The sequence below is a fragment of the Excalfactoria chinensis genome, chromosome 1 (genome assembly GCF_039878825.1).
Source record: "Excalfactoria chinensis isolate bCotChi1 chromosome 1, bCotChi1.hap2, whole genome shotgun sequence".
NCBI lineage: Eukaryota > Metazoa > Chordata > Aves > Galliformes > Phasianidae > Excalfactoria > Excalfactoria chinensis.
In genome coordinates this window covers 162,002,964-162,020,256 of record NC_092825.1, presented here as the reverse complement: position 1 = coordinate 162,020,256, position 17,293 = coordinate 162,002,964, and the positions used below count along the sequence as shown (strand labels likewise).

Sequence of the window (17,293 nt, the reverse complement as noted above, 5' to 3'; positions counted from 1 at the left end):
CCTTTTTGTGTTTGAAAGAAGTAACAGAATTTACCAAGTTAGTCATGTTTTAGTGTTTTTTCATATTTTGTGTGCAGTGGCAAATGAAAAATTCCTAAAGCTCACAGGAAAAATACAGAGGGTCAGTAGTGCAGAGTACAGTACATATGTAAGTACATAACACAGAGCACTTCAAAATCCACCAGTTTAGCTTTTGATGGGTTCTTTATTCTTGATTTTAAAGGATCAAGTAAAATAGCACTTGTTTGAAAAACAGGAGTTCTTAAACTCTATTTCTTTTAGAAGGAGCGATCTTTTGCAGAAATATTTAAGGATGTATCCTAAATTTATTTGTGTTTAAATGAACTGTTCCAGTAGCGGAAGCATCACAGTTGGACTTGCTCTACTCCTTGAGTTACTCTGGATTTATTTTGAAGGTAGTCTGAAGTCTCAAGGAACAAACTGAAATGGATAAGTTTTCTCTACCAAATTGTGAAGTCTGAAAGACCACAAAATAGTTGCAACAAAATTAAGCACAAAGTACTTGGAGAATGAATGCAACTTGGAAAGATTTTTACAGCATTCTGAAAGCGCCTAGCAAGATTTGTTTCTGACATTTTTTTGTTTTAACCTGCTAGTGTTGCTATTGATATAGTAATTATTTTGTTGTTATTGTATTGTTATACTTATGTTGTTTCTCAGTTTGCTTTTTTTCCCCCCATTTAAGATTCCAGAGGCTTATTTTATTAGAGATCCTCATTCTTTCCTCCTTACAAAGGACTTTATTAAGGTATATGTGTTCTTTTTAGTGCAAAAAAAAGCTCTCAAGACCTGAACTGCATGTCCTCACAGGTTAACATTTTCACATCTAACGCCAGTTACTGGAAATGAGCCTGGTTAGTTGAGTAACCGAAGCATGCTTGAAAGGAGAAGCAGAGCTTGTCTACAAAATACTAACACTTGGCTGAGTCTGCAGCCTGGGAGGAGAGCACCGGGTGAATTTTCTGGACTTTTTTCATGGCTGACTTGGGATATGCCTGCACTGTCACTGAGTGTGTTGACCTCTCTCCTTGACGCATATTGCTCCTGACAGTCCCTCTGCCTTCCCCGCAGGCCATGGAGGCGCAGATCCAGAACTTCGGGCAGACGCCATCACAGTTGCTCATTGAGCCCCATCCACCGCGGAGCTCTGCCATGCACCTGGTGAGACATAGCTGCTGGTCGGGAATTCATTCCCTTTGAACCAGAGGCTTCTTTATAGATCATCAAATATCCATTTATGCAAGACTTTAATGCTTTCCACTGCCCCTACAGAGTGCGGCAGAGCAAGGTGGAATTTGACTAGCCTTAACTTACTATAGACCTGACTTTTCCTGTGTAATATTGTGTAAAAAGGCACTTTCTTCATAAATATGCATTTCATAAATACATATTTAGATTCTTATTCCTGGAAGTAATGGGAATGACTCCAGGCTCCTCTTGCAGTGAGTCTGTTGTTATTTATTTATTCATTTATTTTTAAAGGAGACATTGTTAGGGGGTGATATATGGACAATGCCTGCTTGCCAGAAATGAAACAATATAGTTCAAATCGTGCTGGAATCCTCCTTTCTGTTCCCCCAGGAGAATACAATTTATACTTCTTTCTAATTCCAATTTGAACTTCAAAATTCATTCTCAATACATTCTTCTTTGTGCTTCTTGCAAAGAATTATACAAAATAGCAAGACTGAAAGAGACAGATCTCTGTGTCCCTAGGTGTCTTTGGTTAAATGCTTAGAGCTATATTTTTTCTTCTAAGCTTTGTAAATCAAGAGTAATTTCATTAATTTAATTTTTCACAAGGAAATCACTTTCTCTGGTTGCACACTATGAAAGTGGGAATTGATCTGGAAATGCCAGCTATGTTGTTAGAAGTACTGTGTAGATGTTAAACATTATATATTTTAGATTCTTAAGGTATCGATAATAAATGCCAATTATATTTTACATTTAAAGTTGAGATCAAAAGAAAAGGATTATTTGAATGTATAGAAATATTCATATCTATCTGTTATAACTCTGGTTGAAAAAAGTAAAATTAAAAACAGTACATTATATAATCTCACATGACAACACTGCTGCTGTGAAAAATCACCTGTATCACCTGTAGAATTGCTGAACTGATTTATAATTGCTTACAGAGTAATAAGTAAATGCTTTATAGAGAATTAAATGTCTCCTGGTGTTTGGAAGTGATGTATTTTGTATCATTCATTAAGAGCAATCAAACATTCATTAAGAAAAATCAAATATCTGAAAAAATTGAAAACTGAAATTTTGAGTCTCTTAAAATTTCTTGGTTTCAGCCATTAACTTGTAGCAATTGCAAACTATTTTTACTTGACTCATATCTCTGTTGTATGGATACTAACTGCTGTATCATTTTGCATTTCATTGTGTATTAATTAATGCTAGCAATCATTATGTACCCTGTAATGATAACCTGGTGGACCCTTGCCATTCCTATTCTCTACTTGTCCTCATGTAATTACCCAATATTAGCTTCTGATCTTGCTCTCCTCTGTCACTAGTGTAAATGCACAGGTAGCATTGTTTTCCCTGTATGTGCACGTGCTTGCCTGCTCTTTTTAACCTCGTTTTCCCTCAGACCTCCTCACTAATTGTGTTATCCCTTCTGTTTTCTTCTGCTCTCTTCTCCTTTCTACTCAACAGTGTTTCCTTCCACAGAGCCCCCTCATGTTTAAAGATCAGATGCAGCAGGATGTCATAATGGTGCTGAAGTTCCCATCAAACTCTCCGGTCACACACGTGGCAGCCAACACGCTGCCCCACCTGACAATTCCTGCCGTGGTGACCGTCACCTGCAGCAGGCTCTTTGCTGTTAATCGGTGGCACAACACAGTAGGTAGGTTCTCACAGGTGGATTTCTTTCAAAATTGAAGATCTTAACAGTGCAGCTTTTAATTTTGAGTGGAGGTTAGCTAGATGTGAGTTAATCTTACTCGTTTGCATGTGTACAAATACATAGAAAACTTACAGTTATTCTGGTTTCTGTCAAATATTCAAAGCTTCTGTTTCCTCTAGTGTCATTCCTAGAAACACTCTCCATTAAAAGCAGCACATTCCCGTGGCATCCAATCGATTTGTTGTTACATCAAGATCAGACTTTGATATAATAATTTTCAGGAGCATGCTGCTGTTCTTGACACAATCCATATCAGTATGTCCCAGGTTTCAGAAATATCTACTGGCATGCTAGAGAGTGTGCATCTCTGTCTGCTGCTTGTGAGAGCTTTCAGGCCTTCCTCTGGGTCACGGCTTGGTAATGTGGAACCAAAAGCAAACTTAAGTGGCAGGATTGTTCTGAACAGAAGTTTTCTCATTCTGTCTCAAAAGCCCATTCACTGGGGTCACGCCATGTTTCCTTTCCTGTCCTTGCTCACCTCTCCATTGCTGCTAGGACTGTCCTGTTTCCTCCCCATTCCTGGAGGCATTCAAGGCCAGCTTGGATGGGACCCTGGGTTGCCTGATCTACTGAGTGGCAGCCCTGTCCATTGCAGGAAGGCTGGAACTAGGTGGGCTTTAAGGTATCTTCCAACCTAAGCCATCCTGTGATTCTATGATGCTTTGATTCCTCACCTGGCCTTGCAATAACTGAGAGCATCCCATGCATTGCTAAATATGTGGTGGGACCCCAAGCTGCAGCCCCACTCAGGAATGAAGGTATCTTTCTGCTCTAATGGCCCTCATCCTGCAACATATGGAAGTTTTTGAATGTGTCTTACCACCTAGAAAAAAAAAAGGAAGCTGCCTCATGTTTGAGAGTGTGACTCAGTAGCTGATTCAGGATATTTTGTCAGGACTGAGCAGAAAAGAAAAATCCATCTGCTCTTTACAGCAAAGGAAAACTCTGGGCAGAAGTAGGACCATCAGGACATGAAATTGTGAAGTTAAGATGTCTCTCTACAGTAGAAATAAAGAAAATCTAGATTAATGAGAGGTTTCACTGCATTAAACACAGACATCTCCTCAGTAAATAAGTCAAGTGAAGTAGATACAATCTTTTTTGCACAAAACTAACCAAAGACTTGTGTTAAAAGTCATAATTAGAGGACTGAATGGGAATTCCCTTACAGGCGTGCATTTAGAAGAACTATCAGAAAGAAAAGTTAATACCACACTGAATTCTTGAGTAGTAAGAGAAGCTGTAATTTGAGTTTTATTCTGACAACTTAAATAATGTTAGCATGAATATTAAAATTTCACATATATTCAGAGGTTTCCTATTTTTTTTCAATGAACTCTGTGTGTTGGTTTATAGAATACAACTGAAATAGAACAGAACAGGATATCTGATTGCCTTTCACAAATCTGTGAATTTTTAATACTCCAACAGGTGCAATGGCATCAGATGTAAACATGTTTTGCCCATTTCTTTAAAATTCTGCTTTTTGTAATTGTCCTTAAGGAAAGAACTCTGTCAAAAATGAGTCAGAGTCACAGAAGCTGCCCACTAATATTTTAATACTTTTTTTATGAACACTATTTGTCTGATCTGTAATAGATTCCCTGGTATTTTTTCAGGCATGCTGCCCAAGTACTCTGCAATTATCAACATCAAGTCACTTTCATATGAGGAGGCTCATTTAGTACTTTTCTACTTATTTTCTTATCCACACGGTCACATGAGGGAAAGCCAAAATTCCTACACATACTTTGCTTTGAAGGAGTCAAAATCACTAAAACAACAGTATCCTGAAGTTCAGTGGTTTCCTTAGCAAGTATTGTATACAAGTCTTCTAGTTCAGTAAAAGTCTTGTTGGCCTTTAAGTTGGGGTTTAGTTTTCCATACACAATCTTGTCACATTGTAAATAAGCAGAATTCACATTGTGAACCAACCATAAAAAAAATAAATAAATAAAATAAAATTTAAAAAATAAAAAAATAAAAATCTCTGGTAAAAATTTGAAAGTGAGAAATAATTTGTGAATATATCAAAACAGCAGGAAGCAGGAACACAAAGCTGTTTGGAAAATCAAAATTCATTCTGGTAATTCTCTTAACTCTTACACCTCACCCAGCAATGGCTTTTCTTTTTCAAGAGACTATTCCAGGAAGGAGTATCACTTTTCTAGTATAACCATGTTTTAATAAATCACAGGTCTAGCATAAAGGATAATCTACAGATATCAATACATACACCACTTGTATTGTAAGATTTCTGTAAGGCTTTAAGAGTTCATACACAATAAAAGTCATTTACATGCCCATGTCACAATGGGATTAAATGAGTCTTAGTAAATACCAGCAAAAGTCTGTCCCAGACTGATTTGCTTTTTAGGAAAAGAGAGAGAAATGAAGGAAGGAGAAGTTCTAAGAGTGGTGTTAGTCAGAAGCTGACAGGGTCAGCTGTAGGCCTTGAGGTTGGTTTGTGTTTTTTTGCCTACTCAAGTCACCTATTGCAACAGTAAAAAAAAGCAATTACTACTGAACACAGAGGTTGTTAGTGTAAGGTTCCCAATATATAACATAAGGCAAAAGAGTTAGAAGTATGAACAAATCCACACTAGAACCTAGAAACACATCAATCTCAGTCATCAGTTTGCTCTCAGGGTTTGTTTTCCAGAACTTTGTATTTCTTCTTACGGAAGGTATTCTTGTGCAACATGGCAGTTCTGGACAAAAAAACTTCTTTTCATCATGGACTGTTGTGACTTACATAATGGGGAGGGTCTTCAGAAGAGTGAAAGCAATGCTATAAATGCTTGAAAGCAGATGTGATTATGTATGCATACCTTACTGAAAATTAGAACATCTTAAGGACTGCTGAGCATAGGAATGATTATGATAGATTTACTGTAGCTATCAGTTTCCCTGCAAAATATTCTAGATAAATCCATGCAAAGATCCAAATTTCTCCACATAGATTTCATGGTGTACACAACTCATAACAGAATTTAATCCAACATTTTTTCTCTCCTAATAGAAGATCTGACTCAGTGTTCCAATGTAATAAAATACTTTTTTAGGTTATTTAAAATTAATTTTGTGAACATCTGAATTTGCAGAAACCATCATGAAAGTAGCATTCATACAGTTATAATTTCTGTTCCATAACTAAAGAGTAAACAAGTCTGTATTTCTATAGCAGAGAGGAAGAAATCTTGAAAGATTCATAGAACAAGAAATAGTAAGAAGTTAAGTATATGTTTGGATACGGTACTCTTACAGAGCAGCTTTAAACCTAGTAAAATCATAGAAAAAAAATAATCACATAACAAGGTTGTTATGTTCTTTATCTTCCTTTCACAATTTAGGCCTTCGAGGAGCGCCAGGATATTCTTTGGATCAAGCCCACCATCTCCCAATCGAAATGGATCCATTGATTGGTATGTCAAGAAAAAAAAAAAAAAAAGAAGCATATTTGAAAATGGCATTTTCAAAAACTGTTGATTAAGCTGTATTTGTATGTTATTCTTTGTTTAACATAGAACATAGGAAAATATTTATTTTTGTCAGTACTGGAAAATGAAAAACATTACCTACTGATGCCGAATGAAGCATAAGTGCTATTTGTTATTAATATCACCAGCAACTGACATTTAAGAAACAACTCATTAATATAGCTACATTGTCTGACCATATTTATAATTCTGCTCTCTTATCAGGTCACATTAATAAAATAAAATGTGAGGGTCTGGCATAGCTCACAGTTTTTAATTTTATGCAGACTCTTTGTGTAGCAATTAATGTAAACTCATTTCAGTCATTTACGATTGGGATTTTCTTAGCAGGGATTACTAAATTAATAGCAAAAAGATTGCATTTTAAATTGTTGTACTATTGCATTTTTTAAATCTAAAAATATTTTTTTAAAGTTGAGTATTTAGAAATAAGTACCTGCTAAAATTGTTAGAGTGCTATTAAGAAAGGTTGGGGCCCTGTGCTTACAATTGACATCTTTAATTGAAACTGTTTGCTTTATCTTTTTAAATTTTTGAAGTACATTTTTCAATCAGAAACTGTGGATATGGATGGTTCTTAGGGCAAATTTTGAAGAACCACTGAGAAAAAAACAAGCATTTTTAACATCTGTAGGTGAAAAGTTTCTTTTACTAGTTGTCAGTATTTATGACTGAAAGATTTATATACAAATACCTCAGAAGAGCTAACTTTATCATTCTGTATGCTTCATCTTCTCATATAAAGACAGCATTTTTCTCCAATTTTCCTCTCAAAAGCTGGGGAATTACTATTGTACTCACCTGTTCTGAAAATCTGAGTAATTTGCTATATTTCAGTGGATGGTCATGGAGAGTCTGGTGATTTACATTTGTGTACTTTCAAAATGCATAAACCTGGCATTAGCTCATATAAGCAATTTTATATTAGTGGACTTTTTTTGTTAAGTCTCTTATTTCATGAAGAAATTTTAAGGAGAATAACCAAAAATGTGGACAAAAGAAAATTCAGAGTATTATGTGCAGGAAGCAGGAAAGTCATGTTCCTATGAACAGGCTCTCTCTGAGTGAATTTTATCTCATTAAGCTTCAGTCATTAGAAGTTAGTTGTAAAGATTCCCTCTATAGCTACTGTCAGGAAAGAAACTGTTCTCTGGAACTGTATAGCTCTGAGACAGCTATTTCAAGGTGAGATGACTTGCCATGTAAAGTGATGTCTCTACAGCGAGCATAGAGAACTGTAGGTAAATAACTTGTATACTAAAGTTTTAGAATGTTAATATTAGGTGAGAATACACCTTTACTGAATTGCTAAATACTGCCTGTAATGCAATGGGAAGTCAAGAGCAAGTTAATTGATGATTCACATTCATTCTTAACTGCTCCATTTGACATATGGGATGGTTGGCTTTGGTAGTAATCATTCCTTTTCCCTCTTTTTGAGGGAATTTCCAAGTGGTATTGCCTATAGTGTAAATGGCCTGGCTTCCTTCGTGATAAGTAGGTAGAAGACAGTGATAACAATGCACATTAGATTTGTACTTTGGTCACAACAGCCCTGTGCAGAGCTTTAGGCTTGGGACAACATGGCTGAAAGTCTGTGCGGAGGAAAAGTATCTGAGAGTGCTAGGTGACACTTGCCCAGGCGGCCAAGAAGGCCAATGTCAGCTCTGGTGAAGCTGCACCTCAAGTACTGTGTTCAGTTTTGGGCCCCTCACTAAAAGTAAGACACTGAAGCCATGGAGAGGGTCGCAAAGCTATGAAGGGTCTGTAGCACTAGTCTTATAGGAAGCGGCTGAGAGAGTTGGGATTGTTCAGTGTGGAGGAGACTCAGGGGAGACATTATTGTTACCCACAACTGCCTGAAAGGAGGTTGTGATGAGGTGGGGGCTGGCAGGTAACAGCAGCAGGGCAGGAGGTAATGCAAGAGGTAATTGCTTCAGATTGCACCAGGGGAGGTTCAGCTTGGGTATTAGGAAAAGTATTTTCTCCAAAAGTGTACTCAGGCATTGGGACAGGCCACCCAAAGAGATGGTGGAGTCACCATCCCTGCAAGTGTTCAAGAAATATGTAGAAATGAATCATACAATCACCAAGGTTGGAAAAGACCCACAGGATCACCCAATCCAAACATCCATCATGTGGTGTTTAGGGAACATGGTTAGTGGTTTTTAGAACCACCATTGGTGGTGTGTAGACAGTTGGAAATTTGGACTAGGTGATCTTAGAGAACTTTCCCAACCTTAATGATTCTATGATTCTGTGATTCTAAGAAATATATTAATTGGTTGAATCCTTATTTTTGTCTTTGATCCATTTAGGAGTTCTGAAAGCATGAAGGATGTAAGGGTCACACAACACAAGCTGTGATATATTCTGTAGCAGAGGTACAACCAGCAAGAACTGAGTCTGTGGTATTGTTAGCATTGACTTCCATCACGTTCCTGAAATTCAATTTGTTTTCCAAGAGTTCCTCAGCAGACAATATTGAGTAAAATATTGCCACATATTATGCAGTGCATCAGGCAGTTTATAAGAAATTGTCATCTTCTGTAAAATCTTTTGTCTTATTCAAAGAGTAACCAGGAATCTCACAATAGCTTTTTATTTCTGACACCCATATAGACAGCTCTAAATGCTCATATTCAGAGTGCTTACCCAACAACAAATTCACAGTTCATTGAAAGTTAAATGTATTCATATTCCCTTGTAAGTGGATGACAGGAAGGTGTTGGAATGGCTTACTTACAAAATTGTTTTGCATTTTGTTACAGCCAATAACTCTGGTGTGAACAAGCGGCAGATCACAGACCTGGTGGATCAGAGCATCCAGATCAATGCACATTGTTTTGTGGTCACTGCAGATAATCGCTACATTCTTATCTGTGGTTTCTGGGACAAGAGTTTTCGAGTTTATTCTACAGAAACAGGTGACCTAAGTACAACCAACTGCGTCTTCCTAGGTCACAATTTGGGCAGTTGTCTTAATACTACTATATTTAATACTTGTGCTTACTCCTCAATAAATTATAAAGCACAGTTTGTTAAATTCTTTGTTATTACCTATTATAGTAGATAAATATGATGATTCTTTCCTTCCTTCCTTCCTTCCTTCCTTCCTTCCTTCCTTCCTTCCTTCCTTCCTTCCTTCCTTCCTTCCTTCCTTCCTTCCTTCCTTCCTTCCTTCCTTCCTTCCTTCCTTCCTTCCTTCCTTCCTTCCTTCCTTCCTTCCTTCCTTCCTTCCTTCCTTCCTTCCTTCCTTCCTTCCTTCCTTCCTTCCTTCCTTCCTTCCTTCCTTCCTTCCTTCCTTCCTTCCTTCCTTCCTTCCTTCCTTCCTTCCTTCCTTCCTTCCTTTTCTTTTTTTGTGAAAATAGATGTAATTAAATAAAAACAAAAACAAAAAACAAAACAAAACAAAACTTCACAATTTTTTAGTTTTATTGTAGTATGTAGGGAATTCTAGTTAAAAGCATGAGGTAGAACATACATTTCAACTGAGTTTTTCTAATGGTTTAGTTATGTCACAGTGCTGCAAATACTTGGAAAACCTGATTTTTTTTCAATTTTCACTCACCAGGGAAACTAACTCAGATTGTGTTCGGCCACTGGGATGTTGTCACTTGCCTTGCCAGATCAGAGTCCTATATTGGTGGTGATTGCTATATCGTGTCTGGGTCTCGTGATGCTACATTGCTGCTTTGGTACTGGAGTGGCCGACATCACATTATAGGTGACAATCCAAACAGCAGTAAGTATATCCTGTACAGAATGCCTCCCTGAGAGGTTTTCTGCCATGCCTATTCATTTTTAGAATCTCTTTTGTCAGCCTCTAAAGACATTGCCATACTTACCAACAACTTTACTTGCAGGTTGTTATAAAAAGAGCACCACGTGCTAAGCAATTCACTGAGTATGAGCCAAAAAAATGATTAAACAGTTAGTGCATGATGGAAGATAATAATATGAGGGCAATTTTTAAGATAACTGCTATTATCGCTTATAGCATCATGTCATCATGAAGTAGAACAAGATGGTTTTTTAAGTGACAGAATCTATATCAATCTGTTTTGATTTTTCATTCACATAAATATATTTTTTTGCATTTTAATGTATTCTTTTTGTACTACAGCATGCTGTATCAGCTGCTTGCCTATTCAAACAAGGAATGTCTCACATGCCTTGGAATTCAATGAGTCTCTTTGAGAAAGGTCTTTCTGTAGCAAGCAAACCTTTGAAGAGGCAATGTGACTAAATAAAAATAGAAAAAGATGAAATGTCAGGAAGAGTTTGTTTCATTTGTAGAGGACTAATAGTACTTTGCAGTGTAAAGGGGACACAATAATAATATTAATTTGTACAAAAGAATATTTCAAGTGCATCCATTTATAGAAGGATACTTACAGAAGTGCACTAATTTGCAAGGTTCCCAATCCAGAAATGTGACCACAGCAACAGACAAGGACAGCTTTTATCCTGTCTTGTACAATACATCTACATTTTTCATTTAAAGCAGAGTTTCTAAAGGCGTATGTTTGGTGGCCCTGCTAGGCAGGGGGGTTGGAACTACATGATCCTTGAGGTCCCTTCCAACCCGGGTCATTCTGTGATTCTGTGATTCTGTGATTCTAAATTCTGATGATTATTTTCAGCAGAACAATATTGTCTCTTTAGATAAGCTCAGAAGAATCCATCACCTTCAGTTCTGATCTCTGATTCAAGTACTGACTGGAGGCTGTTGTAGACCTGTTAGTTACAAACAGATAGGGGAAAGTATTTATTCATTGTCTCATAGAAGTTGTTTTATTTTCATGGTGAAAAGTACATATTTTGCTAATTTGGCATAAGCCGTTTGTTTATGTTTCAGTTTTCTTCCATTTGTCCATAACCAGAGCAAAGAGGAGACAAAAGCCTCACTTTCTCACCTGATTTTATTTTACTTCTATAACAGAGAGAGAATGAGGGCAAAAAAGAAAAAGAAATAGAATAGAAAATTCCCTAACATATGCATTTTCCATGGCTTATTTAGCACTTAATTCTCATACAGAGACAAATTCAATATGAAGAGAGATTTCATTTCAGTGCACTCTGTTTATCTTGATGACATTTTATTTATTTGAATGCCTGTGTGATTTATGTCAGATATTAGTAATTTCTGTGCTGTCAGGGAAAAAAAAAAAAAAAAAAAGAAAAAAGAAAAAAAAAAAAGAAAAAGGGAAAAAAAATAAAAAGAGCTTGCTCCTTTCAATGAAGAAAATGTAAAATACTTCTTCTTTGCTTCCTTTTATCACGTGGGCCTGGACAGCCCCGCCATTAGCATATTTCAAATGGCTGATACAAACCACTTCAATTCTTAAACATTTTAATTTATTTTAGTTGAACACAGTACTCAAGATGCAGACTCACAAGAGCTGAGTACTGAGGCATGATCATTTCCCTGCTCCTGCTGGCAACACTATTTCTGATAAAAGTGAGGATGCCATTGGCCTTCTTGGCCACCTGGGCACACTGCTGGCTCATGTTTAGCCAAGCATCAGCCAACATCCTCAGGTCCTTTTCCCCTACACAGACTTCCCACCACTCTGCCCCAAGCCTGTAGTGTTGCCTGGAGTTCTTGTGGACAAAGTGCAGGTCCTGACACTTAATCTTGTTGAACTTCATTTCACTGTCCTCAGCACAGCAATCCAGCCTATCATGATCCCTCTGTAAAGTCTTCATACACCCAGGCAGATCAACACTTCCTTCCAACTTGATGCCATCTGCATGTCCTTTCAAGCTCCTTCCAACCCAACCATGCTGTGATTTAATGGAGGGTTGTTAGAGTTAGGGTAGTATGGTTAGGTTGTGGTTAGACTTGGTGGTCCTTAAGATCTTTTACAACCTGAGCAATTCTATGATTCTATGATTGTGATTTGCAGCAGTAAAGAGTTCTCATCCATCCTTTTGAAGATAGGTTTAAAGTTTTAGATAGTTGAAGCCAAGGATGTAAAGAATTCTTTTTAAAAAGAAACATTTCCTAATCTTCTCTTCCTCATTATTTACTGGTAGAAGATTAGGACTTGTCGGAAAAATCAATGTGAGATGTTCAGTGTAGGTCAAATCCAATTAGTTAACATCTTTAGAATGAACTTCCAGAAAGATGTAGATGATATTTGAAGGAAAAAAAAAAAAATAAAAATGGAAAAAACAGGAAAGATTAGTTTCTTAAAAGCTGTCATCTGGAGACACAGATAAGGTATTTTATATCACAGAATGTAAGAAGGTGAAGGATTCAAAGAAAAATGTCAGGTATAGTAATTATCTGGGTTATGCTCTTGACTTTATAATAATCTTTTAAGCTGTAAGGCTGTTAATTATCAATTTCAGCTTCAATGCATAAAGTTACTAAAAGGCACTTTAGTTGTTTCAGAATACTAAAGGAGTGAGTTAAGCAAGACCCTAGTCCTAAGCAGTTTATATAGTTTAACATTTGTATGGAAAAATGTATATGTAATTTCACTAGAAAAGATAGCAATCACATCTATTGTGAAACATTTTGGAGAAAAAGATTTAAGAATGAAATCCAATGAATAACAATTCTCTTAAAATCCCATACTCTGGAATCCATGAGTTTGATGAAGCCTTCACTACACAAGACATATGTCAGGAACCCAAATTGTTGGACCTCTGGGGATCTGAATCTGTGCTGATGTGTGCTCAGAGGGTGACCTGAACTTTATCTGTAGGAAATACAGGATCAGCTCTGGTTTAAAGGGGAGAATGGAGTAAAACTGTGGTTTGGATGAGACTCTTGCAAGTGGCAGCTCTAGGTCTGTTGTTGGAAATTTGCCTGTGAGAACATGGTGAACTCCTTTTTAATTTTAATATATCTTCTTAGAATCACTGCCCTTATTAAGTTATCACTTTTATTCTCCTACACTACATATCAAAAAGAAGTTTCTGTTCAGATTGCACTTGTCACGGTTATTTTACAGGCTGTGAGAAGGGTGAAATTTTGCCAGATTTTAAATACAGTGCTTTCCGTGGAGTGGCTTTCAAAAATAGTCTGAATAATAACCTTATGGTTAGAATGTTTGTTCAGGAAGTAGGAGACTAAGCTCTTAGCCTCTAGAGGCTGATGGAATTCAAACCCGCATTCCCATATTCACAAGCATATGCTTCATCAAATTCATGCATTCTGGACTATCAGGCTATAAATTAATGTGGGAGGGGACCCCTGTGAACATCCAGAAAAATTCTTTTCTCTACTTCATTTATGGATTTTATATGACATAATGTTTGGATAAAAATAGAGATAAATCAAGAAAACAGGAACAAAAACTGCACACCTTTAGCAGTAATATTCAGGTCAAATCTCCTTACCTATCCTTCCTCTGGTCCAACAGAAGTTGGTTTTGTGATTGCATAATAGCTAAACAGTGATTGAAAATCATCTCCTTCAGCCTGAAATAGAGCCTGGAGATGCTCCTGGGGAGTGGGAGATGTGGCATGAATTCCCTTAGATGGAGTGGGAACTGAATGCTGCTTCTTAAGTTTTTATGTATATTTAAGCCTCCTTTTATTTCATTACCTTTGGTTAAATAAGTAGTACCATTGGGACAAACACTGAATTGTATGAAGCATTGTCAGCCTGACAGTGTTAGATACCTACTTTCTATGCCCAAACTGGCCATCTGAAATAGGTATCTGAATCTTCACCCTGTTAAGTTGATAACCACATGACATAAATCCATGGCAGAATGAAAGGAATCTGTTTTCTCATAGGAAGACACGGCACACAGAAAGGACATCATTTGCTTATTTTAATTCTTTTAAGTCATGTGGCAAATTTGCAGTTCTATTGGTTTGAACAGGAAAATTATTGTTAAAGAGTTTGACCATTTGAGTTTTGATATTTTTTTCGCTCAATATACACAGGTATTTGCTTTAGCTGAACACTAATTTGTCTACAGATTTCTTCTTACATAGCAACTGTATTAGTCATCATAAAAAGGGGGAGAGAGACCACATGATATGCCCTGGAGTTCAAAATGTATCATTATTGTTGCTTTATTTCTATAGTTTATGATTGCTTTATTGGACATCTCTTTGAAACAAGTGACTTTGAAAATAAGAATTTTCTCAGAGTCTTTGAACGGATACCGAAGTAGATGATAAAACTGCAGAAAAGTGAAGGAGGGACTGATGCTTTCATCCAAATCAGACAGAAAATCAGAAACTAATTTGGGAGTGATAAAAATTAATTTGCACACTTTAATTGGAATCAGACTTCTGCATGAAGGAAGGGAAGAAGGGTAGGCAGCTTGTGCGAAAACCTGATTGAATTTTTTTCAGGTAAGTACGTTGGACTTGGCCGCTTATCCTCTTGAGCCTCCCTGTGCAACTTATTACATTCACCTTCTGACTGGTGTTCTTTAAAAGGATCAATGCTATTCCTGTTTCGTCCCTTGAGCCTGAAATTTTATTGATCTTGGGGCTTGACATTTCTCATTACTTACAGTAACATCCAGAAGGATGGTCACAGGAGGTGTGAGAGTGAACCCTGCTTTTTCTGTGTGGAGCTGCACTGACCATAGTAAAACACATTGTCTCTCAGCTCAAATCTTGGTTTATGTACCATAATAACAGTCATCACAGGTGCTAATTATCCATGCTCTCTCAGGGAATGCATTTGTGTATGTCTGAAAGGGAGGGCATGTGCTTCTATAAAGGATCCTTCTCAAGTCAACCCATGCTTTTTTTAAGTGTCACAAAGCATATTTTAATTTTCTTTGCAATATGTCATTTTTGAAACAATTTAAAATCGTGAATGTCTCTGATTTTGTGAACTTGTATCTTGAGCATTGCTGTTCAGAGCTCTGAATATTCACTCTATTCTTTTATATCCCCATAGATGTATACGCTATAACATGGACTAGCTTAACCTTGCAAAGGCAAGTTTAAAAATAGTCATCAGTATCTTTTGTGCAAACTGGTCTGGAGAGCTGCCTGAAGGTTCTGCTCAAGCATATTAGTGCATATATAAACTGCTTTGCAAGTTGAAACCACATACAGCACTTGTAAGTGCAATTTAGATGTTCAGATTTAAAATGCATTATCCCATCACTATTCAGCTCTTTGAAAAGTGATGCATAATTTTTACCAGTACCATTTTACTGGTAGCCAGAGACACCTCTTCTAAGACTGCTAGGCAAAGGCAAATGAGCCAATAACGCACCTGATCTAATGCAGTAGTATCTAGCATTTATCAACAGGTGTCTCTGCCCATGTTTAGTGGTATTGCACAGGGCAGTTCAGTGACTTACCAAAACTTTTGAAGTAATTTAGTGAAAGAAATAGCAATTGAAGTTGTAAAGGCTCTCATCCAGTATATTTTTCCTCATGGTCTGGGTACTCACAAGATGTGTGCAAGTCCACTCACCTTGGTTAAATATTTGTAGGCATATACAGTGCTACTGCCATCCCACAGCTAATAATCCACTTCTGCCAGAGTTAAGAGTATTGTGAATATATGAATATCTTTCTGTCAGCAATCTTTAAAATAAATAAATAAATAAATAATAATTTCCTCCCATTGTGGACTTTTTTTTTTTTTTTTTTGGCTATTTCCTATTTTGAAGTCATGTTTGTTGGATGTAACCTTATCTTTTAATCCCGTGCCTGTTTGTTTTGCATTTTTCTGACAGTAAAACTTACTTCCATTAAAGTTCTTAATGACTTTTAAGAATTTGTTTTCTGAAGAGTATCTCCTCAAAAATATTAACAGAAAAATCTTTGCATCATGAAGATTTTATTTTCAACAAACCAGTCAGCTATAGCCCTGTTCTTCCTTCCATGAAAGTCAAACATGAAGTGGAAGCTGGAAACCTTGTGGTCTCATGTTTCTTTAAACAGAAAACCTTCAGATGTGTCCTCAGAACAATTTACATAATTCCTGGAAAAAGACAGTATGAAAAAAAATGGTCACACTGTCCATTCTCCTTCATTTTCATTTTATCCTCACAATGAGAGAACAACGTTAAAGAAGAACCTTACGGTGATATTAAACATTGTATTTTTCAGAGAAAATGAAAGATGTGTTTTAATTCAGGCCTTGTAGGAGAACATGCTCATTTAGAAACACATCACAGATGTATTTTTTTCTTCTGCTCACTAGTAGTTTGGTTCAAAGGTGCTCCTTTGGGAAAATCACAGGGAGTTTACAGTGATGGTATCTCAGTTCATAGATAAGATATTTTCACCTGCAATTCCCTCAGAGCTGCAGCCTTTGACCTCTGGTTGCATCTATTAGAGGTGATGTGACAGTGACAGAATATTTTGCTAGATTTTGAATGATTCCTGGAGTTCACAACTTCTGTCCTTAGCAATAAAATGCAGTATGATTGAGATTCTCTTCTCTGTGCTACAGCTTCTCCTGTAGAAAGTGTCACTGAATCTTATTTATCATTAGTGTCTGACTATTAATCCTAATAAAGATTTTCAATTATTAATTTTAATTTACTGAAAAAAGGTCTCAAAGGTCAGAGCAGTTGCTTCTTATAAGCATTTCCCTTTGTAAGGCAACAAATATTGTCATTTTTCAAATTCTGACATTTTGCAGTTCCTTGATTTTATACTATTTTATTATGAAGTGGTGAGGAAAATGTCTTATTGGAAATTACATTATTTCTCTTCCCCTTAAACTTTCTAATCATGAAGTAATTCTAGTCATTCAGTACTGCTAGTTACCTTGCAGACTGATGGCAAAACTATGTGGACCTCTATAATCAGTGTTTAAGCCACTGAAACATTTTTGTTTGTTTGTTTGTTTGTTTCTAAGAAAACATACATAAGAAAAAGAAAAGAATGTGAA

General features: G+C 36.6%; 1 protein-coding gene across 7 annotated transcripts in view; it reads left to right on the top strand.

The window, feature by feature from the left end:
- The window catches only part of NBEA (neurobeachin), a 449,426-nt gene that overhangs the window by 420,658 nt on the left and 11,475 nt on the right, over positions 1 to 17,293 (top strand). For 5 of the 7 annotated variants that reach the window (XM_072361556.1, XM_072361557.1, XM_072361555.1 and 2 more), the window contains 5 exons: positions 1,093 to 1,182; positions 2,695 to 2,887; positions 6,301 to 6,372; positions 9,219 to 9,374; positions 10,022 to 10,192. In XM_072361556.1, coding sequence (XP_072217657.1) covers positions 1,093 to 1,182; positions 2,695 to 2,887; positions 6,301 to 6,372; positions 9,219 to 9,374; positions 10,022 to 10,192 — 682 coding nt within the window. The remainder of the gene's footprint in view (positions 1 to 1,092; positions 1,183 to 2,694; positions 2,888 to 6,300; positions 6,373 to 9,218; positions 9,375 to 10,021; positions 10,193 to 17,293) is intronic. The other 2 variants (XM_072361559.1, XM_072361554.1) reach the window with 1 other exon arrangement.